Source organism: Conger conger, chromosome 7 (genome assembly GCF_963514075.1).
Source record: "Conger conger chromosome 7, fConCon1.1, whole genome shotgun sequence".
Taxonomy (NCBI): Eukaryota; Metazoa; Chordata; class Actinopteri; order Anguilliformes; family Congridae; genus Conger; species Conger conger.
This window is the reverse complement of record NC_083766.1, coordinates 8805096-8825815: the sequence shown is the minus strand read 5'-3', so window position 1 is coordinate 8825815 and position 20720 is coordinate 8805096. Positions and strand designations below refer to the sequence as shown.

The following is a 20720-nucleotide window of genomic DNA, read 5'->3' as shown; positions in this document are numbered from 1 at the left end:
CTTCAAGTTATGGCAATGTTTGAGGTTGCTAGAAAATATTACATTTCACCACGTTTAAAAAAACAAAAACTTAATTCTTCTTAATGTAACCAATTGTAACTTTGCTACCTTCGTAATTGATTAATGGTACAATTGCCAGAAATGCATACATCAATTAGCAATTTCAGATTTTCTATGGTTCTGCTGTTTAAATTCGGCAGCTTGCAAATGCTCTTTTTAATATTTTCAGAAATGGATAAAAAGGACAAACATTTTTTGGTCTGGTTTATTGATGTTTCATACACAATACTTGCATCATACCAAAATGCATTCCAGTCTAGCTCAGTGCACGAGGGATTCTAGTGAATAACTGGGCAGGCACATTTTAGCTATAGGGGTGAGGGACTGGGGTTGAGTGAAGGTGGACACAATCTTGCCCTTAACCCTACCTGTCCAAGCACAGGCAAAAGCAGTATTACAGAGTCATGCAAAATCAGTACAAGCCGTGCTACCACCTTTTCTGTCAAAATGATGTTAATTGTTGAAGAACTGCACGTCATTCACTGGCAGCCTGCGTTCGCTCCTGTACATTATATTTTTTTGTAATTTTTTTAGAAAAGCATATTCAAACTGCCTGTGTTTTACCTGTGCAAACCAGCGCGCTGTTTGCCAGCTCAAAGTAGGAAATCTAGTCCAGCCATCCTGCTATACAAGAGTTTACGAATGTGCATTTATGTATGTGCGTGTGTGCTTGTGGAGTTTTTTTTTTTTTTTTTTTTTGACGAAAGGGAGAGGTGAGAGAAAGAGGGGAGGTGAGAAAAAGCAGAGTTCAGAGGAATATCAAAGTGGTTATCATGCGTTTCGTGTCGCACTTCCCGAGGGGCCTGTCCAAATCCCAGCCCCCAGCCTCCACAAGAGCAGCCCAGGCGGCCTCGGCCGTGACGCGCTCCGGGCGGGCTGGGCTGGAGGCGCTGAGCGGAGCCAATGGCTGGGCAAGCCTGCGAGTCCGGTCACTTTGGGCCCGTTGCCCGGGGGGGAACAGGCAGGAGGCTGGGCGGAAGCAGGGAAACCGGGGGAGAAGGCCTCAGTAGCCGTAGATCTCGTTGTCCACCCACCCCGCCTCGCGGTAGTAGCGGCCCCGGCCCGGGTAGCTGTCGTACAGCTCGTTGGTCACGAAGCCGCTCTCCGTGCTGGCCAGCGTCACGAAGCCGCTCTCCGTGTCCCGGCCCGCCAGGTTGTCGTAGTCGCCGGGCGGCGTGTCGGGCGAGGAGCCCAGGAACGACGTGTTCTTGATGTCCGGGCGGGTGCCGGTCAGGTCGGACTCGTGCTGCTTGCTGATGACGTTGTAGACGTCCGGGCTCGGGCTGTTGCAGCGGTCCGCGGGCACCCAGTACCCCGGCTCCTTGGGGCAGGTTTCCGTCTCCTCCTTCCTCCTGCACGCAGGGAGACGCAGTGAGCATGACACGACCCCGCTGAAGACCTCACGGCACTATCACGCAGTGGACAGCGGCCTGTAGCGTAGCGGTTAAGGTGCATGACTGGGACCTGCAAGGTCGCTGGTTCGACCCCACAATAAGATCCGCACAGCCGTTGGGCCCTTGAGCAAGGCCCTTAACCCTGCATTGCTCCAGGGGAGGATTGTCTCCTGCTTTGTCTAATCAACTGTACGTCACTCTGCATAAGAGCGTCTGCCAAATGCCATTAATGTAGTAATGTAATGTGATGTAATGTAATGTAAAGAAAGCAGGGGATTCCTACCTCCTGGCCAGGAGCTTGAAGCAGAACACCCCCGACGCCACCAGCAGCAGCAACAGCAGAGGGATGGTGGGCAGGACAATGTAGGCGATATTCAGAGCCCTGTCTGAGAGGCGGGAGGGGAACACGAACACACTCAGCTGGCTTGTACGCGCGTGGCCGCGGGAACTGTTAATAAATGTACGCAACAAAAACTGAAACAAGAACTAACCGAGGTGTGACCTCTAGTGGTAAAACAGGGGTAAAACAAGAGCCAGTCTGCATAAATGGGTGAACGATTTGGTGCTTGAGCAGAGTCAATGACTGTTTTTAACTGAGTAAATAAGTGATGAAATCAGTTTGTAAGTGAATTAATATAATGAAATATAGTCATTATAATAATATAATATAATGAAAAATGAGTATATTATTAATTATATATGAACACAATCATATTTTCAAGTAAAAGGGAGAAAATGTGTGAACAAGATGGAAGAGCTCTATATGATGATAAAACACACTATCCAAACTATCCAAGCTAATAAAAAAGATATTAATATGAACTATATTTAATTTCTAATAAAATATCAGTAAATAATTAATTTATTAACATCACTTTGACTTTAAAAAGGAAAATGTCACAGGTACAATATGAATGATATTGAAGGACATGCTAATTAATATTATGTAAATACAGTACAAATATAACATAGATTTATAATACAGAGGTTAGAAAGCACATGCATTGATGTCATAGGCTTACCCATACAGTTTATTTTAGTCAAAATATATCTGACATGCCATTAAAAAAAAAGTTAATGTATTTAGTACCTTTGGAGTGAGACACTTCTACTTTGATCTTGTCATCGTCAACAGTAACTGCTGGGTATTTTGGTCTGAGAGACATGGTTGGAGAATCTAAAAAAGTATTGGTAAGAATAAACCACTTTGACAGAACAAGAAACTAAATGTTTTAAAATAACACAATTCACTGTTGGGAGAAGGAGAGAGAACCAATTCCTCTGGTCTTCTGAGAATAATGTCTCATCAAAGGGGTTGCAAATCTGCAAGTGGGCCAGGAAATATTCATTTATATCCTGTAGAAAGTGTCAGTTCTCAGTAAGCTTGCAGGTCCTTGGTTAGGTCTATGAGGTGTGCTTGAGATGGAACACATCAGGTACCTGGGCCCGGCTGGCGGTCACTGAGATGAGGTTTGGTAATCAATGAGCTAATTGAGTAAGAGATCAAACTGACTCGATATTAGCTGACTACATTATCACAGCTATAATAGTTTTTTCCTCAGTTAAACTTGAAGTGTATCACCTTTAAATTTGAAATCCACACGGAAAGAAGAAGCCATCCACAGTTTCCCGTCCACCATTGGTCAAAATCCCTTAAAAGGCTTGCACATAATTTGTTGCCGCCAAATTGGCAGATTTTCATATGTAATGTCGCCAGCAATGTAGCAAGTGCTCACCTGTGTGTGTGACATTCCCCGCTGCTGTGGAGTCTGGCTGTTTTTCTGAAAACAAGATGCAGAGTTTAGCTAGAGGGGGTAAAACACTTAGAAAAATGAGTAAACATTCAAACTGATTGTTTTGATCATCTAAGCCTTTAAGCTCAGAATTCATATAAAAGCCCATGTAAAATACAAGCTCTTGAACGGTGCTGGTCCCCTAGATGCGTGCTGTAGCAGTGCCCTGTCACTCAGAAAATGCAACTGCAGACAGATAAAGAGCAAAAGCAGTCTGGCTTTTCTGTGACGTATCCGGACAGAAGTAGAAGCGGACGGAGACCGGATGGGAAGGTCCCTCAGCTGTGTGGGAAGGTCCCTCACCTCGGGTGTACTTGCAGATGAAGTTGTTCTTGGTATCGCAGTTGTCGTCGTTCCACTGGAACATGTAGAGTCCCCCCAGGCCCGGGGGGGCGGAGGGCTGGTGGTACATCACCACACACACCTCGTACCCGCAGGACGGCTCATCCCAGTGCCAGTTCCTGAAACACACGAGCATTGCACATTCTGTACACAAACCGTGAAATGGCACCGGGAAAGTGGCGCTGAAGTAGGAAGCCATAAAAGTATGTTTTATTGAGAATTTAGCTTCTCTTTGAAATGATCAAAACAGCAGTATCAACTCAACTTACATAAGTAGGCCTATTATACCTAAACTACATAGTTTAATTTTGATCTGAAACTTTCCAGCTGACCAGCTATTTTGTTGAATATACAACACTTTTTGGTAATTTTCTGTCCAGACCCAACTTTGGCATTGCATAATTTTTTTAATGAATTCGCTATTTGACTTAATTTTCCTCTTGGCTATTCTTAATGAAAATGAATTTTTGAAGTCATGCACCAAGTGGTGCTGATGTAATAAGCCATCAAATATTTTAAACAAAATTTCCAAGCTGCACAATTTTGACAAACTGCACGCTTTTTCTGAGCAGTATTATTAAAATCACATAACCTGAAAGTATACAGAAAATTGTGTCAGAGTACACATTTTCAGGTTTTTCACTGCTTTAATGCCAAAGACAGGATGCTCCAAAATCAGCGCAAAACCTCAATTTCCACTCGCAAGTGGCTTTTGGTGCCACCCCTCCAATATCACAGGAACGACGAATCCAATGGAGCTAATATTTCCGCATGTTCTCAATTAAACGTATAAGGAACATTTACACGCAGATGTATCGGAGCGGTCATTCTGACGGAACGGCCCTTAATCTAATCTCCGTCGCGGTTGCTAGTCGTCCTGCTACGGGCGGCACAGGCCGCGTCTGTCGAGGTGGAGGAGAGGAAAGCCCACGTCGATGACACGCCGCAGGTGGACCGAGTATCTCGGCCCTGGCGGCACGCCGGCGCTCCGTTTCGCACCTGAAGGTGGCCCGGCTGCCGTCCTGCCAGTGGTACTGGGCGGGGCAGTCGCTGCTGGTCTCCTGGTAGCCCTGGCTGCGGCTCAGGCCGATCCAGAAGTCCCCGTCGGCGGCGCGCAGCTCCTGGATGAAGGTCTCGATCAGCCGCTGCTCGCTCTCCGTCTCGATGCTCAGCAGCTCCCCGCCGTCGCTGCGGCACGCCCGGCCGGCCTCCTCGAAGTTCGCCTTGCGCTGCATGTCCTGGAAGTACGCGATCTTGTAGCAGGGCCTCTCCGTGCCCCGTCGGCAGATACGCTGACCTGCGGGCGGAGGGAGGGGGAGGGGAGGAGGAGAGGCTGAGCGGCAGGTGCTGACAGAGGGACGATACCCAGCCGGGACCCCGGGGGGCGTTTGGGCTGTCCCTGCTCGTCCGCAGAGGGAACGACAAAAAGCAGGCAGGGGCGTGGGCGCTACTGCATTGTCAGGCATTGATCGGCACCAACATCCAGAGAATACATGCAAAGCAACAACGGAGATTACTCTCACCTCTCCGGGATTACATAAAATTGACACTTAACAATTATTGGGATCTATCAGATGCGTATGTCACAAATTAGAAGTGTATAATATTATACTGTTCTCTTCTGTCTTCTATACATATAACATAAGAAATATATACTCAGTTTCCAAGTTTTTCTCAAACCAATTTATTAGGTACACCACCTAGTACTGGGTAGGCCTTATCTTTGTCACCAGAACAACTTGTGGCATGGATTCAACAAGGTGCTGGAAACATTCTTCAGAGATTCTGGTCCATATTGACATGACACCATCACACAGTTGCTGCAGATTTTGTTGGCTGCACATTGCTTCTGCAATTCTCCCATTCCACCATATGCCAAAGGTGCTCTATTGGATTGAGATCCGGTGACCGTGGAGGTCACTGGAGTACACTGAACTCCTTGTCATGTCCATGGAACCAAGTGGAGATGGCTTGTGCTTTGTGACACGGTGCGTTAGTCATCCTGCTGGATGTAGCTGACAGAAGATGGGTAGACTGTGGCCATAAAGGGATGCACATGGTCAACAACATTACTCAGTTAGGCTGTGGCTCAATTTGTATTAAGAGGCCAAATGTGTGACATTGCACAAGGCAGGGTGGTTCCACAAATTCATGTTGTTCACGCCAAATTCTGCACGTCACAGCAGAAATTGAGAATTGTCAGATCATTGTCAGATTTTTCCAGTCCTCAGCTGACCGGTCTTGGGGAGCCTGTGTCCACTGTAGCCTCGATTTCCTGTTCTTTAGCAGACAGGAGTGGGACCCGGAGTGGTCTCCCGCTGCTGTAGCCCATCCACCTCACAGTTTGACATGCTGTGCGTTCGGAGATGCTCTTCTGCATACCGTTGTTGTCACGCGTGGTTATTTGGGGTTACTGTCAGCTTGAAACAGGCTGGCTATTTTCCTCTGACCTTTCTCGTTAACAAGCCGTTTTTGCAGGCAGAACCGCCACGACAGAACTCCAAGCGACTGTTGTGGGAAATCCCAGGCGATTTGAGATCTGAGATACTCAAACCCAGTCTGGCACCAACATTCATTCCATGAAATTCCACATAAAAATCACTGAACACAGAATTTGTTTTCCCATTCTGATGTTTGGTCTGATTTGGTCGATAACTGAACCTCTCGCCCATGTCTGCAACCGATGCACTAACTTTCTACCACACGATCGATCGGCTGATTAGAGATTTGCATTAATAAGCCGATGTACAGTACATGTGCACCTAATAAAGTGGTCACTGAGTGTATGTATAATTTTCCCAGATCAAAATCAGATACGTATTTATATTCGTTTAATATTCATTTAAACTGGAATGCAGAGTCTTTGCGGAGGGAGCCACTATATTTTTACTGACCGTAACAATTGCCAAATGCATTCCACATGCATTTTTGGCTCACAAAACCCCCCCCAAACTAATATAACATTTCACGGTACTAAGCTACCATTGTAAACTGGTTTTTCACTTTAGGGTTCGCTTCATCTCTGCAGCTAGAATGCCCCCTCCCACGTTTAAAACGCGGTCCCCGTGCTTTTATTTCCAGGCACAGTGTTCCCACTTTTATATTGGGAGCGGCACAGGCATACGTACCTCTGGGCTCATAAACGTCCGCTTCACGGGGAAAGCAGGAGGTGACAAGAGACACATTAGTAAACTAGTGCGATCACGAATAAGACATAATTGGCTCGGTTTCAAAATACACACTTTGTGCTTTCTTTCGGAAGTTACGGAACAAAACGCATCACAAAATAGAGATCTAAGCAAGTTTTTACTTAATTCTAATCCCACATATAATGTTTCTGAATTAGTGAACAAGAGCCAAAACAATCTATTTCTGTACAGAAGTGCACAAAACACCTGAACAACCTGAACAATTGGTTGGAGATTTTGAGAAAACTGAAAACACAATTGTTTCACAGACCCAAAATCCAACTCATTTCAAACAATTAAAGAGCAGCCATAGCATACTGTCGATGAAAACACAGTATTAAAAATAAAATAAATAAATAATGGAAGTATTCCATTTAACCAACGGCTAAATTGTCCAGAATGTATACAAATTGTGCATTGCTGTAGCCTGCAAGTAATTCCGTAGCGGACACAGAAAACGCTGCTTCTTACCACTGAAGAGTTTGGATGCGGTGCTTGGGTAGCAGCAGACCGAGAGAATAGTCCCGAGTAGCTTCATAAAATCCATTTCTTCATATTTTCATATTACTAGGCGGCCAGCAATACGCATATAAATCATATGCGATTAAGAATTACTACTGTCGTTTAAGTCATGGTTATCAAAAGTACACACACACACAAAATAAATCTTAAAAACCGTGTAGGAGAAGCTGCGGTTCCCGTTAGAAGTGGACTTGTTCGGACATCCGATCAGACTGGAATGAAGAAAACGAGGCGAGAGGGGAGCCAGACAGGCGCGTGTGATCAAGTCACAACGTCATCCATTACAGGAGCGAATCTTTATGTTGACCAGGAGAGAGCGAACACTTCATCTGTAATCGATGGTGCACAATCAAACAAGTGATCGTTTATAATATGTATTTCTGAACAGTCATTTGTATCTCCAGTACTGAAACAATGGCCATTACATTTCTTTAGATTCAATTTTTAAACCATTTAAGTGTCCTATACATGCAATTTACCGTTCCCTACTTTAATTTGCATACATTCACAAAACATTATTATTATAGTTACAACAAATGCAGGCCCTGACTTATATTTTATTGAATAATTTAGAGTCATAAATAACAGCCGAGTGGATTTTCAGTTTTTTATTATTGATAATAAGCAGTAATAGATCAACATAAGTTAAAGCAAATCAGTTAGGATATTTAGAAAATAACAAAAGTCCTTTCTTGTGCAGAATAAACCACAGAGAAATGCCTGCAATCATGGGCTAATAACTTTGTGCATCTGGATGGCCTTTTGTTTTTAGCACTGTACCTTGCCAACTCATAAGTGGGTGCCAGCCAAATTCAACTTTCGGCATTGTAATTGAGCCTGCAGTCATGCAGAACGATACTGTTGTTTGTTGTTGGTCTGATGATCAAGCTGGCTATAGCTGCCTGCCTCCATTTAAATTAGATGTTTTCAAGCACAATGTCATTATCTCCATTTCATTCGTCTAAATGGCAGTCTCTTAACTGTGAGTAAGTTGCGTCTTGGTAGGAACCTCTGAAAACCGTTGTTGTTTTCGTCTTGTCCACTGGCTCACACTATGCTAATTTCGAATGCTTTCGCTTTTCTTCAGTTATCTTGCAGTGCTTCGCGAGTGTTGCCCCCAGTGTTGTTCACCAGTGGGCCGGCAACGTACTCCTCAGTCACACCAAAGTCACTAGTCCAGTCCTCGAACATCCTCCATGTCCTGCTGGATGTCTTCTGGGAGTTTGAGTGGGGGTGGGCTGGTGAGACACAATGCACAATCAAGTGGGAACACAATACAAGGCCCAATGCAAACTGGAACAGTAACCAACAGGTGTGTTGCACATTTTATCATAAAAAGGCCAAAACCCCTTTTGATGCAATATTGGCTTTATTTCATTTGTATCAGAAAGCCAGTGTTACGTTTGCTTTTAGGCAATCCAATGGATAAGCAAGAACAAGACCTGGGTCAAATTTGAAGTTGTTTTGGATTCAAATACTGTCCTCGATTGATCTCGCCTGGTGCAACTGAGACACCTAAGAGGACCACAATGTGGGTTTTGCACTCAATGAGAGTGTCATAGGCTCCAATACACCAGACGAACTCAGTAAAGCGTAGAAAGGCATTTGACCCAGGTCTGGTTGAACGCTTACCGTGATTCAATAGTCATGCTGGACCAACCAGGTTGTGAGTACGGGATTCTTACGGCGTATAACTCACGCTGCTCTCATAGTTACATTAGTAATAATCGCTGCTGCACGAGGCCCATGGCCTGTCGCTGAACAATGATTTACTCCAACCGTCTCCCTCTGCCAGCCCCACAAACAGAAAACCATGTCAATGGCCAACAAACATTCATATTGTGTCAGATCAGCAGTTAAAAGCTGCGGACCGTGATTTCTATTTCATTTTTTTTGTTTTTCCCGACGCACAACAAACACAAAGAGGCCATTAAACAACGCCGAATGACGGACGAGGAAGGAAAGCTACCCAGCAATGGAGCTAAATTAGCCGGGCTTACACCGTAATCGACACGGGCTCTATTTAATATGGCCTGGCAGTAAATCGATGGGCTTTAACCAGCCCCGGATCAACTCCGCCAACAGGCCGTTTATTGTAGTCTCGGGAGAGAGTCGTGAGGAGGGTTAGCCACTCTCTGTTTCAGGGGGTCCCTCCCGGTAGTTGGAGAGGCAGGGCCTTCGAGGCTCCAGTGTAGCTGCAGCCCGATCCATCCAAAATTCATTAGCCGCGCCATAATGCCCGTAGACAAACTTGGGCAAGCGGACAACACCGCTCCAGGAGAACGGCTCTCATCTTTCCATTTTCAGTGGCCCAGACAAATGGCTACCCGTACCGCTGTCTGCTTTAAACAGATCAACGAACTGTTTGCAGTAAGACTTAATAAAGATAAGTGGGAGGCTAAAAGGAAGCCACATTGATCCTTTAAGCATGCAATCAAACAAACCAAAAAGTATTCAGTTTTACCGCAGTGATGTCACCGTTTCAGAGGAGGACAAAACAAACAAAGGCACTGTAGAGTGGTACAATATTTCCTTCCCGCGTGCGCTTAAGGTGACACGCATAAAGTCTTTCTCCTGTCACTCAAGGGCATTTGGAGAAACCACACTTGCACATCACATACAATTATATCATCCGCTGCCTTATTTGTGACTCTTTCCTCTTTTCTCTTCCTCTTTCATTCTCTTCCCCTGTCACTCAAGGAGATTTGAACAAACCACACGCGCACACACAAACAGTTATATCATCCACTGCCAGGAATGAATACGAAGCATTATTTGTGTCTCTCTCCTTAATTTCTCTTGATTTATGGCAGCAGTATCAGCAAATTGGCAGTGCCCACACTTTGCGTGGCAGTAAATTATTGGTTAGCGAGGGTTACTGCCTCATTGGCGAAAGGATCAATGCGTGCCCTACCGTGCAGCAGAGACCCCTCCATCTTTCTGTAAAGATGCTCTATACTTTTATGAGTGCATTCTCCCTCCTCCCACTGTGCCTTGCCAAGAGTCGAAAGAGTGTAAGTAAATCTGAACACGGCGAAGCATCAACAGAAACACAATCCCTGTAATGGCACCTAACTGAGAGATGAATTGGATTACAAAAAGATAACACATTTTTAACAGTCTTGTTATCTATATCCTGCACGTAATTGCGGAAGTTTCTCTCACACACGCACACACATACACAAAAACATTTTTTTTGAAATATATTTGCTGAAATTGCTTCTTTCAAATGAAAGTTTTTCCATTACCTCTTTTCGACATTGCCCTTGTTTGGTTTATATGGCAGGGATATCATCTCCTTCTGTTAGAAAACCAAAAAACAAAACAAAACAATATTATGGCTGTCAAAGCATACAATAGAACTAAGGACAATTTCAAATATTACATATTTAGCCCCTTAAGTCTCACCGACTGGGCCAGTGTGGGTTTTTAGCATTCATTCCTTTTTTCACAGTGCAATTTTCAATCACTATAGTAACAGGATATACCATTTGAAAGCAGTAAAATATCACAGTGGTCATACAACTCCATTGTTGTCCACAACAAGAGACACTTTGTACTTTTCATTGAAACAACTTTTTGGAAATGTGGAAAGTATCAAATGTATACAAAATATGGCAGCACTGACATACTGAAAATAGTCTGCATCAAAATAAAAACTTTGAAGTAAATTCAGTAAAACTACACTGGCCTTGCTTTTCTTGATGGATTGAAGTTGTTTTATGCCAGCTATGTTAGTCTATCTTGCACATATTATTAATTGATATGTCTAACTGGTGCTTGAAATCACACGTAACATTTTTCTCAGAAAAATCTAAATGAACAAATTGGACATAGCCAATTGGAGCCAGCCAAGAATGCGGTGGTCTTTAGAAGTCTACACTACGAACACTGACTTTACCTGGATTTTATTATGAAATGTGAAGATGTCTGTTTCAATAAATCACCACCATGACACAGGCATTGTGTGGTGTCATCTTTACACGTCTGCTTAGCCAGCCTGCAGTTAAATAACACTGCCCACTCAGACACATTGGCTGACCAGCGAAGGCAGATGTATGAACAAGAAGCATTATTTCTCATTTCCTCTGTCCAGCTTAGTGCTCTGGGTCAACCTGATCTCTGTGCTATTCCCCTTTTGACAGAACCCACCCTCCCACCTACACACACACACACACACACACACACACACACCCGCCCACCCACACATGCAACAAACGATCCCACTGGGAGGAAAGCCAGGCCCCCTGGGGAAATGAAGATTTAATTTGTCTCCCTCATGACAACATTCACTGACCCCCCCCTTCCCCCCCACGCTGCACAAACACACACACACACACACACACACACACACACACACACACACACACACACGCAGTCTTCACAAAGTGCTGAGCCCTGGGGGAAAACTGCTGAGGGCGAGGGATAGACGCTCTAATGGATGAACGTTAAATGAAACACTTGGCTGCTGCAGAGGAAATGGGGTTTTCTGCCTCCGCCATTATCATCCCAAATGACTGTATTAGCAAAAGACCGGGGGGTGATTTAACCTCCCCTGCCTCTTCTTTAAAAAGCACAATTCATTATCTAAGTAGATTACAGTAAAGAGTTGCGTTGATACTCATTTCAAACTTTTTTTATTTTTGCGGTGGCCGTCTGGGCAGAGAACGTTCTACCTTGATCCGCTCCTCCCTCTGTCGTCTGAGAAGGGCGATGACCTCGTCTCGGTGTTTGGCCTGTAACAGATTGGGGACATGTGACGGAGGAGCTGACACAAGCCGGGAGATTGACCATGTGACATTTCCTGTTTACAACCTGGCACAACCAAGAGGAGGAGGAAGAAGAAGAAGAAGAAGAGGAAGAAGGAGCAGAAAAAGATGAAGCGTTCCCTAAAAGACAAGGGCGTACCCCTCGATAAAAGAGCTGTGCGGCTTGTGTTCCAGGCGCAGGGAGGCTGCCATGATCCCCCGCTGAGAGGAGAGCAGCTGTCAGTCTGAGCCAGTCGAACCCCTCCCGTCAGTAAATGAGCCTCATAAATCTGATTTAGCACTTGGCTGGGGGATTGCAGACAGAATGGGAGCTCATGTTCAATGGTGCCTGATTAATCCATTACGAATACGCTCTGCGCAAATTTGACAAGCACATAGCCTTTTCACAGTGACTTAATTGGTTACCGCGACGCTATATTACATTTTCGAAATATTAGCTTCAATCATTCGGCATCTTTTTTTTCACGAGCTGTTTGCAAACCGAAAGATAATATGATGAATTATATGCGACTGTGCAGTCGTACATAAAGATTTATTGTTATTTTACTGAAGCCATTTCACAGCAACGTTTTATTCAGCTGAACTGACAGTCTGAAAACGAACAAAAACATCTTAAAATTAAATAAGCGCAAATTTGTTTTGAAATCTGCAGAAATCTTAGCACATTATAGTTATCTATTATGTATGTATTATAGTAATGTTAAAGTAACAGTTGTCTGTCCTGGATTCTCTGAGCAGACAGACATTCCAAAGAATGGTCTGCTGGTATGAAATGAGAAAGCTCTGTGAAATGGGGGTGATTCACAGTGCTTTGAGGGAAGGTTAATTACTTAAGAGGACTCCGGGCAAATTGATCCGTTGTCCAGAGGACTACGCTTTACTGGTCTGCTGGATGATTGGTCTCAGTGGGGAAAGTGAGAAACGGTCCGGACATCAATCTGCCCTGACCTACAACTGTGACCTGACCGAAAGACCCGTCTGTACAGGTATGTCCCACTCCAGGCAAAATATAAAATCACGAATACAAGGCCCGAACCCCTTTCACGTACGGTATGTGAAAACAGCAAGTATTTTGAGGGTTATAACATTACAATCCATTTGCAATTAATTTAATTATATAGGTAAGGCGGGCCCTGCGATAGACTGGCGACCTGTCCAGGGTGTATTCCTGCCTTTCGCCCAATGTATGCTGGGATAGGCTCCAGCCCCCCTGCGACCCTGATCAGGATAAGCGGGTTCAGATAATGGATGGATGGATGGATATAGGTAAGGTGTGGGTTCACTTTTGCATTCGTTACTTTTTTCAAGGTGCAATTTTGAATCACTATGGTAACAGGATATGCCATTTCAACATACTGACACCTGGGATTTTCATGGATTTTCACGCACACCAGTCTTCTAGAGTTTGCAAAAACATCCAGTGAGCAGCAGTTCTGTGGGCAAAAACACCTTGTTAATGTGAGAGGTTAGTGGAGAAGGGCCAGACTGGTCAAAGCTAACAGGAAGATAACCACACATTACAACAGTGGTATGCAGAAGAGCATCTCTGAACACACAACACGTCTTACCTTGAAGTGGATAGCCTACACCAATGGAAGACTAAATAACTCTAAAAAAATAAGTAATAAATACCTAATAAAGTGCTCACTGAGTGTATGTGAAATGCAGCCAATGATACAAAAAAGCAACAACAGCGACCTGATTGATAAAATACCTCCTGTTCATGGTGTATGCTGAAAATAGGGTCGACAGCTATTCCACAACCAGGAGAGGGGTACCTTTGGGACTACTCCAGATGTACTGTAGGCGGAATGAGGATGGTCTAAATAAGGCATGCCATTTATTACATAATAAAATCAAGTGACTAAACATCTGTACAATCTTTTGGACACTGCGCAAAGGCACTTTTCCGTTTCCGGTGCTGTCGATTGGTGGCGGGTTTTCAGCGCAGCGACTCCATGTGGGACAGACGCGCCATTGGACCTCGGCTCCGGTCCCTGACTCTGGGACGAATGTACAAGAGCACCGCTAAAAAAACTACAATGGGGTACATTTAGCGTGGGCGTGGAGGGGTCAGCGAGGTCGGCGATTACCTAAATTCCTGCCTTTGCAATTAGTATATTGGTTTAGTGGCAATAAGGCAGGGCTGGCCATGGCTGCAAGGAAGCATTTAGTCTATTGCAGCGGCCGTCACATCTCCCCAGTGGAGAGATGAGCCGTTTCCCCCGCGCGCACTGCGGGGATAAATCAATGCCTCCGTAATCATCATAACCCCTTTCAGATGAATTGATCTGTGAGTACACAGCCCGGCCCGGCTAATCAGATTAGTTTAGGTGGCCAGCGGGTGGGCGGGGCTCCACACACCCATTAATCACGGGGAGGAAAGGGAGAGTCCAGGGACACTATCCACAAAACCCACTTTTTTTTATTTGGGTCACACAGGTCCGGTGCGAGTGGCCAGTGGGGGCGGCCATTTTGCTGGAAGACCACAACCACAGAGAATCCTGACGCTCTTTAATCGCAGAGAAGGTAATAGCTTTGTCAGAGACAATACATTATAGGTCTTGAAAACCGGCATTCCAGGAAAGCGCTTCTGGACATATACCAAAAAATACCGGCTATTAACATTGTCAAATGTGGAATTTTATATAGATATTGCGTAATATACGGCAGATCCTAATGGCCGCTTGCTGGGCGTGTCCGAAAGTGGCTATTACGGGGTGAGGCTGTATGTCATTCGCGGGTTGGATTCAAAGGGGAGCACACAAGCATGTCACCTGCCCGTTACATCCCCGAAAGAGAAAGCACAAATATAATAGGCTGTAAAAAAATATTCACAATAAGCACAATACCAAAAGGTTATCACAAAGCTTGTACAATTTAATGGATTGTTCAGCCGGTTAGGTTGCCAGCGCAACACACACACAGTAGTAGTCCAACAGCTTTTAATCATAATTGATTTTAGCTTTAAAAAAGCTTTTCCTTTTCATTTTTTATGAATAAGAGGGCTCTCCCATTTACAGTATAAATGTGCACACGAGCTCAGCAAATTTGCTGAGGAGACCCCCCCCCCCCGGATGATCTAAGATGCAGAACACTGCAGCAGGGCTAGCCTTCTCTCTCTATCTCCCTCTCCCCCCTCTCTCAATCTCTCTCTCTCCCCCTCTCCTCCCCTCTCTCTCTTTCCCTCTCTCTCTCTCACACTCCCTTCTCAGCTCTTCACTCTCTCTTCCATCCCTGCCTCTCTCCTTCGGTCTCTCCCTCCCTCCTCCCTCCTTCTCTCTCTCTATCTCCCTCTCTCTCTGTCCCCCCTCTCCCTTCCTCTCTCCCTCTCTCTCCATTACTCCCTACTCCCTCTCTCACACTCTCTCTACCTCCCTCCTCCCTCTCTCTCCCTCTCTCTTCCTCTCTATATCTCCCTCCTCCTTCTCTCTCTCACTCTCTACCTCCCTCCTTCTTCTCTCCCTCCCTCCTCCCTCTCTCTCCCTCCCCCTCTCTCTCTCCCTCTCTCCCTACTCCCCTCTCTCTCTCTCTCTCCCCCCTCTCTCTCTCCCTCCCCCTCTCTCTCTCTCCCTCCCCCCTCTCTCTCTCTCTCCCTCCCCTCCTCTCTCTCTCTCCCTCCCTCCTCTCTCTCTCTCCCCCTCTCTCTCTCCCTCCCTCCCTCTCTCCTCTCTCTCTCTCCCTCCCCCTCTCTCTCTCCCGCTCTGTCAGGTTTAATACAGGGATGTGAAAGAGCAGCAGTGCTGCTGGACTCATTTCCTTAATGCAGGACAGGGAGTTGAGGCTGAACCCTGCCCGCCCCCGGCCTGCCAGGCCCTCACTCTTAAAACTGATGATCCGGTGTCACGGTGCACCCTGCATCTCCGACCACAGCACGCTCTCTGCCAGCTGCTAAAACCACACTTCTGAAATATCACACACTACATGATGCGTCAGCTTAGTGGCCACTCTTATCTGCCATGCAGATTTTATGATCTATTTAATGTGACTTGTTTAGTGTATGACAGTTTAATGAGCAAACTGTATCCGTTGCACGGTACCTGCAGTACCAACAGCTGCATGGACAGTAACTATACTGTATGATTTAAACTCAGAGCACCATATTTTAAACATATTGCTTCTAACACTTATTATTTAATTTTCTCTCTTTTACCTTGTACTATTGCCGTTTTACCCAATTACCCAATGTCATTTTTGCTAATATCACTGGTGTAATGTGACTGGTGTTTTGTTTGATGTTTCTGTGACTGATGTTTTGTTATGGCCTAGATAATAATATACTGTAGATTTCCCTGTAGCTATATGGCTACAACTGGATATTATTGAAAGAAAAACCTTGATCAGTGATGTTTATGGGTAGGTTTACATGTAAAAGATCATCAGGTAAGAGCTGATCTCACTCAGTGTGTGCTGGTGTCAGGTAAGAGCTGATCTCACTCAGTGTGTCTCAGGTAAGAGCTGATCTCACTCAGTGTGTCTCAGGTAAGAGCTGATCTCACTCAGTGTGTCTCAGGTAAGAGCTGATCTCACTCAGTGTGTCTCAGGTAAGAGCTGATCTCACTCAGTGTGTCTCAGGTAAGAGCTGATCTCACTCAGTGTGTCTCAGGTAAGAGCTGATCTCACTCAGTGTGTCTCAGGTAAGAGCTGATCTCAGTGTGTCTCAGGTAAGAGCTGATCTCACTCAGTGTGTCTCAGGTAAGAGCTGATCTCAGTGTGTCTCAGGTAAGAGCTGATCTCACTCAGTGTGTCTCAGGTAAGAGCTGATCTCAGTGTGTCTCAGGTAAGAGCTGATCTCACTCAGTGTGTCTCAGGTAAGAGCTGATCTCAGTGTGTCTCAGGTAAGAGCTGATCTCACTCAGTGTGTCTCAGGTAAGAGCTGATCTCAGTGTGTGCTGGTGTCAGGTAAGAGCTGATCTCAGTGTGTGCTGTGTCAGGTAAGAACTGATCTCACCATCTGCAGGTATATCTTCTTTTCATCTGCCCGTTGCTTCAGATACGCTGCCTGGAGGTTCTCCTCACATTCTACACGTAGAGTACAGGTACAATACATGACATGGGGTGTGTGGCTGCAAACATCACTGACTCCACATACTAGTATGACTAAGTATGAATCCACATCTGGTTTCATACTCACTTGTGTCCAGGATAGGGGGTCCGTGGCCTGTACTCACATCTAGAGAAAGAACATTACACTGTTTAATGGCTTAGCCTTAGCACATATCCTCCTAGCTACTTTTCTTAATTTCACTTAGTATTAGTACCCAACCTGGGGCTGAAAATGTACAATTTCCTCCCTAATTTCAAATCGATTCGCCGCACAATAAGCACCTCGGGCGCCTCGGAATCACGGCAACGGGCACGAGACGAGACGAGACGGCTTGAAGAAGGCGTGTCGCTCTCATTCGGGCCGTCGAGGGACGGGGTACGGGCGGTACATCTAATACGACTACCTCCAATTGAATCAGACGAGGTACAATTGGCTACCAAATTGGGAGAAAAAGGGAAAAATCTGAAAAAAAAAAAAGAATGCCAATAATGGCTGCCCTGCCCTATGTGTGAGCAGGAGCGGCAGCTTCAATCAGAGAGTGTGGATTAGCCGTGGCAATAGCCAAACTGACTTATAAATAAAATAACATTTGCGCACTGTACAAATGATGTCGTTTTAGGAGAATTATGTTTGAATAAAATATCCTTTCTCAATTTGATTGAGGGAGCTCTGGAGACCTACCAGGAAAGCATTACAACTTTTTGAGAGATCAGAAAAAGGGATAAAAACAGGTTTATTTGGTCTGTACAAGAAGAGGAAGACTGGGACTCAAGGCGATGTTATTATGAATATTTTCGCTAAATGGAAAAAGCATACACTTGCCAGTGTTTCCATAAATTTGAAAAACAGCATGACAAATGCATGATAGATCTTCCTTCCTTCTTTCTTGCATCGCCAGCATACATCCACTCTCCCCAATATATTACACTTATTAAGTGTGTTAAGTGTAGAATTAGAATGCAGCATCCTAGCATAGCTACTTTGTGTCAGCATTCTCACATACTGTATGGTCCTAGGGCCTGTCCTGGTGGCGTTCCAATTGGCTTCTTGTTAAATGGAAACTACTAAAATGTGATTAATTGCTCCCATAATATTTCCCTTGAACAGCAGTGCCGAATGTTTCTGTGACTTGATATTCACACCTTTTCAGACTCTGAGATTTCACTGTGATTTCATATGCCATTCAAATAATTACTCAATTAAGATGTTCATATATTTCAAAAGGAATTATTTTCTACAAAGCACACCCAATCAGTGAATACCATGTCCAATTATGAAAAATAGCATTACTATTACATATAAACATATTTAATCAATGCATACTTTTGCATATTTACTTATGTGCCTGAGGGATGTAGCCCATGTATTGTAAGCTACTGAATGTATGAATGATTCAAATATTTCTTTCTCCATTGGTTAATCAATAAAAACACACTATCCCTGCATTCAATGATAGCTAATGTTATGGTCATGAAAGGGATTTACAGTATTTTCTTTAACTTTTCTTTCTCTAACTTAACCACCACCTAACACAAATCGTATTTTAAACGTAAAAGGCTTCATAAAACTGTTCAACTGGTCATACAGCAAAAGTAAACCTGAAAATGCCGTTTATTTGAACAAATACAGGACGATGACACAAGGCGAATAAGTAAAATCAAATGTAGCTAAATATGTTTTTGTAAGCCAGACAAGTAGTTAGGTACGAGTAGTAACACTTACAATGCTGAGGGTTCCCGGCTACTTTCAACCTCTGACTAATGTCGCCCGAAACCAGGCGCGACTCCAGGGGCGGTTGCAGAGTGACAGAACTCCAGAAGACCTTGGCGTATGACACATCTTCTTGTGGGGATCCAGCAAAAACGGTAAAATAATTGTCTAAATCCGCAGGTTCCAAACCGTTCCTCTCCATGGTCTCAGACATTTTTGTTGCAGCTCCAGGAAGTGAAATTAAGTCAACAAAGAGACGCGCGTGGTCTGTTACCATGGAGACGCTCGCGACACACTGGAGTTTAGTCACTGTCTCGTAAAAGTAGAAACCAATTTAGTGTTAATATTAGTTATACTGTACGACTACTGCTTGACACATGCTTCATGTGTTCATGACGATTTATTTTTATTGTTAATAAATCTATTTATAATAATGTATGTTGTATTATGCATCATGAATGGTATGTATTAATGATAAATCATAATGACAATCAAATGTATTATTATTATTATTATTATTGTGCTAATGCACAAGTCCAGTGTTACAAAAGCTATGATTATATCTACGACCAATACCTAATCAAACAGCAAATAACCCAGACTGTGTTTGAATAAATTACCCAGGCTGTGTTTTAATAAAATGGCACAAATGTTGGAGCAACATGAAACAAAGATCATGCTCTAAACCATGACAACAGTGTGTTTTTGTATGCCTTCATATTCCACATTAACCTTTTCTTATCCTCACAAGACATGCATGGAAACAGACACAAAAACAGAAACAACACATTCACTTTCTGTATAATCACATATTTTATTTTATTTTCAGTTGAAAGCATATGTTATTCAAGAGGTTGTAGTACTAAATTGCCTCAGTGCCAGCACTGCATAAAAGCCTCGCAGTGGAGTGTAATTTCTGCTGTTCACCTGGCTGTGTAGATAGTGATTACCGAACATCGCAATCAGCTAACTACACTGCCTGGTGACCGCACAGACTCCTTCCAGACTCACAAAGTAGGCGTAATAATGACCAGTTCAATTTACCAAATGACATATTAAATTAGAAAAATATATACAATGATTAAAGATTCTTCCGGAATTAAAACTCCAGGCTTCTTCTCCACAGAATCAGTGTTGGACGATGAAGAATGGCAAGTGGCTGCTTGTAGCCTGTTGTGTTGGCAGTATGGTTAGTGATTGCAGCTAGCACAAAAACAATCAGCTAACTACACTGCCTACAAACCAAGCTCCAACTGTGGTGGCCAGTCAAAGGACACCTGACAAGTAAAGGATGAATATAGGGGAAACATTACAATCAGAATATCAAACAAGTCATCACACTACATATTGCTGGTATAATAATAACAACTGCTCATTACCGTCTCAGCAACCATACATGTTATTCTTAGTAGGCTATTGGTTCATTCTAGTAGCAATGCTAAGCAAATGCATTAGCTGTGTGCAAGGCTCTGTTAATATTAATGCATTACAAATATGACATGGCAAATAGGCTATGAATCAATGAATGTACTTGAATGGGGAAATCAGCAACACTTCTTACCTTGGCTGGAAAGAAAACATAAATTTGGTCAAAATGACCAACGTTTTAAGATAATAATTAAATGAATATAAAAAAGAGTGCATTCCATGTCCAGACAGATTCCATTACAGTTCTGTTCAGCACTTCAGTTTCCAACAGAAACTTTTTTGTGTACATTAGCTAGTAGTCATGGACCTACCGACGTCACAATGCCAGGTGGAGTTCCAGTAGTGTCTTTTCGTTTTTTTACAATGAATTAGCTAACGCAACATGGAAATAAATGGGCGTGTTTCTAAGTTTCTTGCGGTCAACCTTTCTTGGCCTCGGATTAGGTCCATTCAATATATTGTGGCAT

The 20720-nt window shown here is 44.0% G+C and overlaps 2 protein-coding genes across 4 annotated transcripts; both read right to left on the bottom strand.

Moving 5' to 3' along the window:
• Window positions 1–246: 246 nt before the first annotated feature.
• Window positions 247–7563, bottom strand: layna (layilin a). 2 transcript variants are annotated; one of them, XM_061247227.1, is made up of 8 exons: window positions 7249–7563; window positions 6718–6738; window positions 4589–4886; window positions 3551–3708; window positions 3191–3235; window positions 2545–2631; window positions 1738–1840; window positions 247–1412 (listed from the first exon to the last, which is right to left on the bottom strand). In XM_061247227.1, the coding sequence occupies exons 1-8, from the start codon at window positions 7322–7324 to the stop codon at window positions 1064–1066; spliced, it is 1137 nt and encodes a 378-aa protein (XP_061103211.1). In that variant the 5' UTR covers window positions 7325–7563; the 3' UTR covers window positions 247–1063. The 2 variants fall into 2 exon arrangements, with proteins under 2 accessions (XP_061103211.1, XP_061103212.1); XM_061247228.1 differs by lacking the exon at window positions 6718–6738.
• Window positions 7564–7930: 367 nt separating this feature from the next.
• On the bottom strand, window positions 7931–19044 carry hoatz (HOATZ cilia and flagella associated protein). Of its 2 annotated transcripts, XM_061247229.1 has the most exons (6): window positions 18838–19044; window positions 17203–17241; window positions 17020–17090; window positions 11976–12035; window positions 10548–10600; window positions 7931–8537 (listed from the first exon to the last, which is right to left on the bottom strand). In XM_061247229.1, exons 1-6 carry the CDS (start codon window positions 19037–19039, stop codon window positions 8471–8473), a joined length of 492 nt encoding a protein of 163 aa, XP_061103213.1. In that variant the 5' UTR covers window positions 19040–19044; the 3' UTR covers window positions 7931–8470. The 2 variants fall into 2 exon arrangements, 1 of the variants encoding a protein (XP_061103213.1); XR_009709066.1 differs by lacking the exons at window positions 10548–10600; window positions 11976–12035; window positions 17020–17090; window positions 17203–17241; window positions 18838–19044 and adding an exon at window positions 9764–10175.
• Between the last annotated feature and the right edge of the window lie 1676 nt (window positions 19045–20720).

Excerpts from the sequence above, each read along its gene's own strand:
- layna (XM_061247227.1), bottom strand. The coding sequence starts at position 7,324 with ATGGATTTTATGAAGCTACTCGGGACTATTCTCTCGGTCTGCTGCTAC. Across the intron at positions 6,739-7,248 it reads CGCATCCAAACTCTTCAGTG|CGGACGTTTATGAGCCCAGA; the intron begins GTAAGAAGCAGC and ends TTCCCCGTGAAG. Across the intron at positions 3,236-3,550 it reads CATCTGCAAGTACACCCGAG|AAAAACAGCCAGACTCCACA; the intron begins GTGAGGGACCTT and ends TCTTGTTTTCAG.
- hoatz (XM_061247229.1), bottom strand. The coding sequence starts at position 19,039 with ATGTCTGAGACCATGGAGAGGAACGGTTTGGAACCTGCGGATTTAGAC. Across the intron at positions 17,242-18,837 it reads AGCCGGGAACCCTCAGCATT|ATGTGAGTACAGGCCACGGA; the intron begins GTAAGTGTTACT and ends TTCTTTCTCTAG. Across the intron at positions 12,036-17,019 it reads AGAAGATATACCTGCAGATG|GCCAAACACCGAGACGAGGT; the intron begins GTGAGATCAGTT and ends AATCTGTTACAG.